This window comes from Papaver somniferum, chromosome 3, assembly GCF_003573695.1.
Source record: "Papaver somniferum cultivar HN1 chromosome 3, ASM357369v1, whole genome shotgun sequence".
Taxonomy (NCBI): domain Eukaryota; kingdom Viridiplantae; phylum Streptophyta; class Magnoliopsida; order Ranunculales; family Papaveraceae; genus Papaver; species Papaver somniferum.
The window spans coordinates 211,452,004-211,462,975 of record NC_039360.1 but is presented as its reverse complement, the minus strand read 5'-3'; the positions used below and the strand labels follow the sequence as shown (position 1 = coordinate 211,462,975).

The 10,972-nt window shown below is 35.9% G+C and overlaps 1 protein-coding gene, 1 non-coding gene and 1 pseudogene across 2 annotated transcripts; 1 reads left to right on the top strand and 2 right to left on the bottom strand.

The window, feature by feature from the left end:
- Positions 1 to 3,224: 3,224 nt before the first annotated feature.
- LOC113360591 lies at positions 3,225 to 4,006 on the bottom strand (annotated as a pseudogene).
- A 1,367-nt stretch (positions 4,007 to 5,373) lies between these two features.
- On the bottom strand, positions 5,374 to 5,446 carry TRNAT-UGU. The gene has a single exon. It is a non-coding gene; the product is annotated as a tRNA-Thr (tRNA).
- A 1,739-nt stretch (positions 5,447 to 7,185) lies between these two features.
- LOC113360590 (NAD(P)H-quinone oxidoreductase subunit K, chloroplastic-like) lies at positions 7,186 to 8,187 on the top strand. The gene has a single exon (XM_026604087.1). It carries the CDS (start codon positions 7,186 to 7,188, stop codon positions 8,185 to 8,187), a length of 1,002 nt encoding a protein of 333 aa, XP_026459872.1.
- Positions 8,188 to 10,972: the final 2,785 nt, after the last annotated feature.

The following is a 10,972-nucleotide window of genomic DNA, read 5'->3' as shown; positions in this document are numbered from 1 at the left end:
ATCTTACCATAAAAATGGTTGCATGTGCAGCAGCACCAACTATGAGAAATCCACCGATCCACATGTGATGTGTGACCAACGAAAGTACTGTACCATAGTCAGTAGCGAGATATGGATAAGGGGGCATGGCATACATATGGTGAGCTATAACAATGGTTAAAGAGCCTAACATAGCTAAATTTAGAGATAATTGAGCATTCCATAACGTTGTTAGGATTTTATAGAGCCCTTTATGGTCCTGGCCTGTAAATGGACCTTTATGAGCCTCTAAAATATCTTTCAGACCATGACCAATCCCCCAGTTAGTCCTATACATGTGACTGGCTATCAGGAAAAGAATTGCAATAGCTAAATAAGGGTGTGCAATATCGGTAAGCCATAGACCCCCTGTTACTGGATCTAATCCTCCACGAAAAGTAAGAAATTCGGCATATTTTGACCAATTCAAGGTGAAAAATGGGGTTGCTCCCTCGGCAAAACTTGGATAAAGTTGAGCCAAAAGATCCCGGTTCAAGATAAATTCATCGGGAAGTGGGATCTCCTTAGGATCTACTCCAACGTCTAGAAATTGGTTAATTGGTAAAGAGACATGTATTTGGTGTCCCGCCAAAGAAAGAGATCTAAGTCCTAGTAACCCCGCTAAATAGTGATTCAACATGGATTCCACATCTTGGAACCAAGCCAACTTTGGAGCAGCTTTGTGTTAATGGAACCAACCATCAAAAAGCATTAATGCCGCAAAGACCAATGCACCAATTGCAGTACAATAGAGTTGTAATTCGCTAGTTATTCCAGACGCTCTCCAAATCTGAAAAACCCAGAGGTTATTTGTATTCCTCGGAAACCACCACCCACATCACCATTCAACATTTCTTGTCCCACGATTGGACAAACCACCTGAGCGCTGGGTCTAATATGAGTAGGATCTCTTAGCCATGCTTCATAATTGGAAAAACGGGCACCGTGGAAATACATGCCACTCAGCCAAAGAAATATGATGGAGAGTTGAACCAAATGGGCACTAAATACTTTTCCGGAGATCTCCTCCAAATCACTCATATGGATATCGAAATCGTGAGCATCGGCATGTAGGTTCCAGATCCAAGTGGTAGTATCAGGGCCTTTAGCTATTGTTCTTGAGAAATGACCTAGTTTGGCCCATTCCTCGAAAGAAGTTTTTACGGGATCCCGATCCACCAAAATTTTAACTTCTGGTTTCGGCGAATGAATAATCATTGAGTCCTCCTCTTTCCGGACAACACATACAAAGAGACCTTCCAACAGTCAAGTAATTAGTGAACTTCTGAAATCTATTTATAATTAGTTCCTTTCCTTCATATCTCCCAGCTATTTATTTTGTTAGTTATTTACTAGAGCAATTATGATCTGGAAGTCGATCTGGACAAGTGTTCGGATATATTATGACATATCCATGAGGCGCTCAACGGACCTTTATAATATTTGAAAATCCTTTCCCGGCTTCGACTTGACACAAAAACTCTTTTGTTTTATTCATATGCAAATTACAGGTGCTTAGATGTAGTTGCTTCGTATATTACATGGAACTATGACTATTGATCGATTCCAATTCACTTTATTGGGGCAGTCATGAATAAGACCCCAGTATCCACATTCAAATAATTTTTTAGTTTGAATAGCAAAAAGGGATGTATGATGTACTATAGTCGGGTATCGTTTATTCCTACGAGGTACTAGATGAAATAAAACAGAAAAATCTTATAAGGGATACAATGAAATTCCTTGATTAGCTGTTCCCAGAGGAAAGATCTATTTTATTTTACTGACGGATAAAAAGAGTGTTCTTATTCAAACCGCCACGTGATATTCAACCAATTATGCGCTTCAATATAATTACCTGGAGTAAGCGCTATAGCTTGTTTCCAATACTCAGCCGCTTAATCGGACCAAGCTTCCGCAATTTCATAATCTCCCTGCCGAATAGCCTGTTCTCCTCGTTCGGAATAGGTGGGTCAATTCCTTCCCTTAGAACCGTACTTGAGAGTTTCCTAGCTCATATGGCTCAGCAATCAATTATTTTGGTGTCCCATCTTAATCGACCCTATCTAACTAAATAAGATTTTTCATAAATCTATCCCATTTTTGTTTCTCGGGTTAACCAGAAGGGGTTAATTACATTTACATAAGCTTTAAACTTGCATTTTTATTCAAAATAAGTTTTATCTTTTCTCCTACCTTCAGAAAAACGAAACCCACTATCCTATCTTTTTCTGAAAGGTAACCATCTCAGTTTCATTTTCATATAAAATCTTTGAAAAAGACTTTCCTCTCTAAGAAAGAAAGGACTTACTATCTTTGGGATCTTATGCTACACCTCTTCTCAATACCTTAGTCGATCAACTCTATTTCAAAAGTTGATTCCTAACTTATATCTCATATCATGACATAAGTAAGCAGTTTTTTCTTATTGTACCGGCCAAAAATTTCACTAATTGATCTTTACGACGCTTCCTCTATCAATTATATCTTTTATCTATCCATAGAATATAATATTATAGGCATATCGATTTCTTTATTTTTTTTTGCTTTTATGAAGTCTCTTTCTTTGCTACAACTAATAAAAATCGTTGCTTTGTACGATACATATGTAGAAAGCCTATCCTCTAGTATTTACTAGCGTATTTTATCTTTCTTTCCCTCTTTCTATAGTGGAGATAGTCGCACGTAATGACAGATCACGACCATATTATTAAAAGCTTGTGGTAAGAATGGATTTCGTTCTAGTGCCCGGAAATAATATTCCAAAGCTTTTGTATATTCCCCGTTACTTGTGTGGATAAGGCCTATGTTATACAGTATATAACTTCAATCATAGGGATCAATTTCTAGTCTCATAGCTTCATAATAATTCTATAAAGCTTCCGCATAATTTCCTTCGGATTGAGGTGACATCCGTTGCGGTCGTTCATTCTATTCAAAGAATCCCCGTTTCAGAACCGTACGTGAGATTTTCATCTCATACGGCTCCTCCCTTCTGTGCATAATGAATGATAATAATCCATGAAACCAAAAGAATATCAAAATATTCTCATTATGAACTGACAGGGACTAGTGTTTTTACAAGAAATCTCTAGTCATCCTTCCTGCAAGAGGTCTTTTCTTAACACTAATCGTGTTGTTGCTAGATACAAAAGGTGACTCCAACAATTTCTTTGTCCTCAATGCCCCATATTTCCAGGAATTAGTCACTTCAACAGTCTTTGATGGTTATATAGGTATCCAAATTACAAACGAGATGGATGTTTGTTGTCCCAACCATTCTTGTTAGTTCCGATCCCGATAAGGAAAGGGATAATTTATAACAAAGTTTTTTTTGTTGATTCCTAGGTGTAGTGCTTCTTCCATTATGCCGCCTATTGGTTGGTACTGATGGAGTAGGATTGACCTCTAATACAGAAAGAACCTATAGGTGTAACTTTTCATTCAATACTAGATTAGAAAATTGAAGCATCTGAGTCTGCATCAATCGGGGATACATAATAGAAGGAATTGTTCTATTTCCAAACTTCACCTTCACGAAGTGTAGATTTTTTTAAGGTTTATTTCAATAAACGCGTTTTGTTTTATACCGAATCCAACCCTGTGTGCCTTTACTCGTAAGACGGAAAAAACTAAATAGAATCCAATCACACCATCTATATAATAGGTAAATGCCTCTTTTTTTCCGGAAGTTGTCGTAATTATGCGTAATAAGATATTGGACACAATTGAAGAGGTCTTATCAATAAAAATTTCCATTTATCCGTGATTTAGGCATAGTTCGCAATCCATTCCTCGCATGGGAAAAGAATCCCACAAACAAAGGAATTGTACAGGACAAAATAACATAAAAAAAAACTCGTTCTAAACATGAAATTAATATATCCTACAGATTATGATAACTCGAGAAGTTTTTCATTGGATTATGATTCAAAGAAGGAAAAAGAGTAGAATAATCGTTCTATGATCAAAATACCACCCCATCCATTTTCATATTTCGAATTAGTATAATCAGTTGGTCGTACTTATACTGCAAAAATAAATATGAATGGCTCGCTATTCACCCGATTTCTGGGTCATAATCATAAAATTTTGTAGGAGAGATGGTCGAGTGGTTGGAGGCGTAGCATTGGAACTGCTATGTAGGCTTTTGTTTACCGAGGGTTTGATCCCTCTCTTTCCTTACCTTTGCCTAATTCAAGAGCGTTGTTGACCATAATGGATCAAATAACAAACAAACAAGGAATAGGATTATTCCAAGAGGTAGACATTTCTTTGAAATGAATTCTCTATTCCTAATTGGGGTGGTACGAAAAAATACTGATAAAGGGTAGCCAAGACATAAAAATATCCCTGCGGATCCATTTATGATACATGAAATGGGAAAAATATATGGATCACACCCCTTAGCTTCGGTCAATTTACTTCGACGAAAAGGGGGCAAAATCTCCGAATCCTTGCCTTGCTATTTGAGTTAGGTTCAAGTCTGACGGGAATAATATTCTACGACTACAAATTCGTTTATTTTCAAGCCGACCCACTTACTATCTATTATTTGATTGACTAACCCTTTATATTTGGATGAATTAAGAGTCAAATGTTTTGGCAATTCTTCATGGGAGGATGAGTCAAGATAATTTTGAATCAGAGCTTTGAATTTTTGTTCATCCCTCGTCGTAATAATATCTCGGGGTTTGCAGCGATAACTTGGTATATCTACTATATTGCCATTAACTAAAATATGTCTATGGTTAACTAATTGCCGAGCTCCAGGAATGGTCGAAGCCATACCCAATCGAAAAAGTATGTTATCCAAACGCATTTCAAGTAATTGTAGTAAAACTTGACCAGTTGACCCTTTGGGTTTCCGGCGATACGAACATATTTAAGTAATTGTTGCTCTGTCAGACCATAATGAAACCGCAATTTTTGTTTTTCTTCTATACGAATACGATATTAAGACTTTTTCCCAGAACGCGATTGATTTCTAAGATCATTTCCGTATTTAGGAATTTTACTATTTTTACAGAATATACCTAAATTAAGACTGAACTAAACGATAAACGAAAAAAATATACTGAAGTTAAGTATTGTACTACAAAGAAGAATGAGATGAATTATATCAATATTCAGACTCTTTTGTATATATAGCAAGGCAAGGAGACTTTGTCTTAATTTGTTCTGTAGAGATCTAACCAACCGCTCGAATCTGTTTTTTACTCATAGTTGGAAGTTCTGACGACATAATAGATCCGCTATTTTTGAGAAAAGGAAAGAAGTCTTTTCAATATTCCTTGAGTTCAAGGAGACATTATTAATCATGTAATAAAGTATAAAATAGAACAAAGAGAGAAAAGCTGGCTATCGGAATCGAACCGATGACCATCGCATTACAAATGCGATGCTCTAACCTCTGAGCTAAGCGGGCTCACATAAAAGAAATTGTGTTGTGCTTAGGAATTCAGTCAACTACTTAGCTCTTAGCTATTCAAAATACATAATGAATATCAATAGAGAAAAAATGAATACTAAATAGAATGGTATTCTATAACAATATAATATAATATACGAATTAATATAACGATAAATGGAGTGATATATGATATCAAAATTTTCAATGGGAAGAAATTCTAAATTTTTTCTTTTCCACGATTCTCTTTTATATTTATAATTTATATGAATATGATTATCAATATCTTAATTCTAAGTTTTTAGAAATTAGTATCGAATAAGTTTTTCTACCCACCCTCCCTTTTATTTTAGTTGCATAAGAAATACCATTCCAATTCTACCGATGCTGACTTTATGCAAGAAGGTTGAGGTATCTTTTTTGCACTTGGACGAGTTAAGAACCCCCTAACTCATCGTTTTTTAGGGAGCAGAACTCAATTCGTTGTTTCAGAGATAATGAATGTTTCCTAACTCTATTAGTGTTTGCATCCCTATCTATTTCCATGATTTGTTTGGGGGATTTGGTATGTCGAATCATTAGATTTGATAATGCGCGATTCGATTAGAAGAAGTTTATTCTGTAAATTATTTAGGATTCGGCTTACTTTCCCGTTGTGATATACTTCGTTGTGTAGGGTTCGTTCAAAATAAATATTTTTTTGCATGAAGGCTAACCCAGTGATTGGTCTTACTTTAAAACTATTTTTTATTACATTAATAAGTATTCCCGCCTTTTCGGACCCATTTCAAGTCAAGTACTAAAGACCGATATTCTAGATTCTTCTTTTAAGACTTCGAGCTTTAATTTCATAACCCGATTTTTTTTTGGGGAGACGGTTTGCGGGTCGAGGTAGTACAAACTAAAAAATGGTAAATTGAGGATAGAACCCTAGGATTGTTATATGTAAGGGTTTCTCTCAATTCAAGGCATTGAATAAAATCTATGAAGTCTAGAACAAGGATAAAAAATAGAATAGGGCGATGCATTCAGTTTCCGTATCTAATCAATAGAAACAACAATCCTCTAACTGGATTGGATATTAATGGAAAAAATAAACCAATACCCTTCGGTTTTATTATATGAATATTCATAAAATATATAACATCCATATAGAATTCTTAATATTCTTAATAGTATCTTAATTTAATCTTAATAAAAAAATTCTATAAATTATAACTAAAAAAATATGTAATTCTTTTTTCTCTTGTTTCTTAGAGAAAATCCGAGACAAGATAAAAACGATAAGTTTGTAATAAGAGCATAATATGTCTCTAGCATATCGAAATGGAATTGAAATAAGTGAAAATAGGACTCCACTAGATGAACCTTGAAACAAGAATGACTCACAGCAAAAAATCTGGGGCGTTCAATCAAAATTCATTGGTATTTCGACTAAACAGTTATAGCTTAATTCAAATTCCAGATCGAATCGAAGAATACGGTATATATTTTTTCCACATTCATAGGAGTGCATCTATGTTTCTACTTACAAATACGAATTTTCTGGGCAGTTCTAATAATATCAAGTCATATTCTTATTTTGGCTTTTTTCATTTCCGAGGTTTTAGCCCCGACTCGCGAAGGATCAGAGAAACTTTCTAGTTATGAATCAGGCATAGAACCAATGGGCGACGCTTGGTTACAATTCCGAATTCGTTATTATATGTTTTCTCTGTTTTTTGTTGTTTTTGATGTTGAAACGGTTTTTTTTACCCATGGGCGATGAGTTTCGATGTATTGGGTGTATCCGTTTTTATAGAAGCTTTAATTTTCGTTCTTATCGTAATTGTTGGTTTAGTTTATGCATGGTGAAAAGGAGCGTTGGAATGGTCTTAGCTCCTGAATATTCAGACAATAAAAAGAAAAAAGAAGAAAAAAATGACATTGAGATAGTTATGAATTCCATTGAGTTTCCGGTACTTGATCAAACAACCCAAAATTCAGTTATTTCAACTACATCAAATGATCTTTCAAATTGGTCAAGACTCTCCGGTTTATGGCCACTTCTTTGTGGTACCAGTTGTTGCTTTGTTGAATTTGCTTCATTAATAGGCTCGCGCTTCGACTTTGATCGTTATGGCTTGGTACCAAGATCGAGTCCTAGGCAAGCGGACTTAATTTTAACAGCCGGCACAGTAACAATGAAAATGGCTCTATCTTTAGTAAGATTATATGAGCAAATGCATGAACCAAAATATGTAATTTCTATGGGAGCCTCCACTATTACAGGAGGGATGTTCAGTACTGATTCTTATAGTACTGTTCGAGGAGTTGATAAGCTAATTCCTGTGGATGTTTATTTGCCGGGTTGCCCTCCTAAACCGGAGGCAGTTATCGATGCTATAACAAAACTTCGTAAGAAGGTATCTCGAGAAATCTACGAAGATAGATTTGGGTCTCAACAGAATAATCGATGTTTTACTACCACTCACAAGTTTTATGTTGGACGTAGCACGCATACTGGAAATTATGATCAAGGATTACTCTATCAATCGCGATCTACTTCAGAGATACCTTATGAAGCATTTTTCAAATACCAAAGTTCAGTATCTTCCCACGAATTAGTAAATTATGGAGGCTTTTTTTATTTTGTGCAGAAGAATAGCAAATGCCTTCACTTCAATTTTCAAAAATTTCGTCGTAAACGTGAACTACTTATACAAATGAAAATCCGGGAGAGATTAAAAAAATGCAGGGTTGTTTGTCTGCTTGGCTAGTCAAGCATGGGTTAGTTCATAGATCTTTAGGCTACGATTACCAAGGAGTCGAAACTTTACAAATAAAGCCAGAGGATTGGCATTCCATTGTTGTCATTTCATATGTATATGGTTACAATTATCTACGCTCTCAGTGTGCCTATGATGTAGCACCAGGCGGACTCTTAGCTATTGTGTATCATCTTACGAGAATAGAGTATGGTGTGGATCATCCAGAGATGAAAAAGCGGGGGTCTAACAAAACCAGCCAATATTTTGCTTAGCAATCTGTATGGACAAACTCGAATATACTTTTAAGAGAATCAACAAGACTCAATCAATTAAAAGTATATCAACGAGTTTATATCTCTCTTTTTCATTTGATTTACTCAAGCAAGAACTGGAGGTTCTAATCAAATACAAGGAATAACTTGGATGGTACCAAAGACCAATATCCAAGGATCAATCAATATCAATCAACAACCAAAGGTCGGATTTCCAATTGATTAATTCAAACACACAACCCGTATTATTTAAATTATATAAACAAATATAATGCGGAAATAGAAATAACACAGACACGAGAAATTTTGTTAACGAGGAAACAGCAAATGCAGAAAAACCCCGGGACCTAGTCCATATTGAACACACACTATATTAAGCCGCTACAGACATTATCCTACTCCAAGCTAACTTCGGACTGGACTGTAGTTGAACCCCAGTCAGTCTCAAACTGATCCAAGGTACAGTTGTACTCCCTACGCCTCTGATCCCAGCAGGATACTGCGCACTTGATTTCCTTAGATGATCTCACCCACAACTAAGTGTTTCTACGACCCAAAGTCGAAGACTTGACAATAAACAAATCGGTCTCACACAGACAAGTCTATCAAAGGATCAATCTGTCTCCCACAGATAAACCCTAAAAGGGTTTTGTTCCGTCTTTTGATAATAATCAAGGTGAACAGGAACCAATTGATAATCCGGTCTTATATTCCCGAAGAACAGCCTAGAGTTATCAATCACCTCACAAAAATCTTAATCGTATGGTAGCGAAACAAGATGTTGCGGAATCACAAACAATGAGACGAAGATGTTTGTGATTACTTTTTATATCTTTCCTATCGGAGATATCAATCTGAAGCCAATCAATTTGATTGTACTCGTACGATAGAAGATGCAAGATCAGATCATACAACTACGATAAAAGTAGTATCGACCTGGCTTCACAATCCCAATGAAGTATTTAAGTCGTTAACCTGGTTTTAGAAGAAGAAAACCAAAGGTTAAAGGAGAATCGACTCTATCACGCAAACTAGTATCACACGTAAGGTGTGGGGATTATTTTTTCACAAATACTAGAGTTCCCCTTATATAGTCTTTCAAATCAGGGTTTGCAATTAAGTTACCTTGGTAACAAAGCAATCAATATCCACTGTTAGATGAAAACCTTATTTAGATTTAAGATAATATTTCTCAACCATTAGATCGAAAACTTAGCTTGTTACACACACTTGACAATGAAGGCTTCTAGGTTTGTTAACCGTACCCAAACGTATGCACTTGTTGGTTCAACAATAGTTAACCAAATGGTTAGCCATATGAGCATTCCATATCAACCATGTACTTCTTCACCATAACTAGTTCAAATGATTTCAAATGAACTAGTTAGAGAGTTGTTCAATTGCAAGGAAATCTCATGTACTACACAAGACACAATTGAAGCAAAGATGATTTGATTCACTTGAATCGGTTCATGAAATTTTATAGCCACGATTTGCAAACTGCATTCCTTAGTCTTTTTAAGTTTAAGTTCAGAAATCATCTTCAGATATATAACCTTCTCAAGTTCGCAGACTAGGTTCGAGGACTTAAGTTACCGGGCAGAGTTTACAAACTCCAGCAGAAATTATCGGGTATGAGAACTTCGCCGGTTCGCAGACTGGGTTCACGGACTGAGTTCACGGACTTAGTTTCACGCAAGTAGTTTCAACTCCAGCATAAATTCTCGGGTTTGAGAACTTCGGCAGTTCGCGGACTGAGTTCGCGGACTTGGATCACGCCATTCTTCCGGTTCTCTTGATCAACAAAGTTCGCAAACTTTGGTTCAAGGAATAGGACTTATACATAAATGTGTTTCCACAACAATGCTTATGTCCACTATTGGTTATGTAATATAAACTCTCATTTCAATCATTGAAACATTCTTAGAGGACGTTATATAGTTGTTACACCATTTCTCGTCAAAGCAATTTTCAAGATGATTGAAACATATCATGACTTTCTTCACTTGGTAAAGATAAACTTGGTTAAAGCGAAAAGCTTACCAACTCATATTTCGAGATATAGATAGGCGAGGTATACTCTGCTCGAAATACCAAATGTGTATAATCAAAGTTTATATATATATAGCATACGACTTCTTGTCTCAAAGAGTAGGAGATAGAGTAGATAGACTTTTGAGTGATAGATAAGTTCAAGTCTTCACATACCTTTTTGTCGAGAAGTTCCACCGGTTCCTTGAGTAGTTCTTCTACTTGTATGATGAATCGCCATGAAGTCCTTGAGCTCAACTAGACTTTCTATCCTAGTCCGAGACTTAGCTATAATAGACTAGAAATCAAGACTTATAGTTTTGATCACTAACATTGACAAACATGCTTCAGATAGCAACGCATGAGAGTTCGACCGAGCAATGATCTAACAATCTCCCCCTTTGTCAATTTTAATGACAAAACTATTGATACATATGGAATGCAAAAAAGATAAAGAAACTTTAGTAGCTCCTATTCCACATGTCTAATCT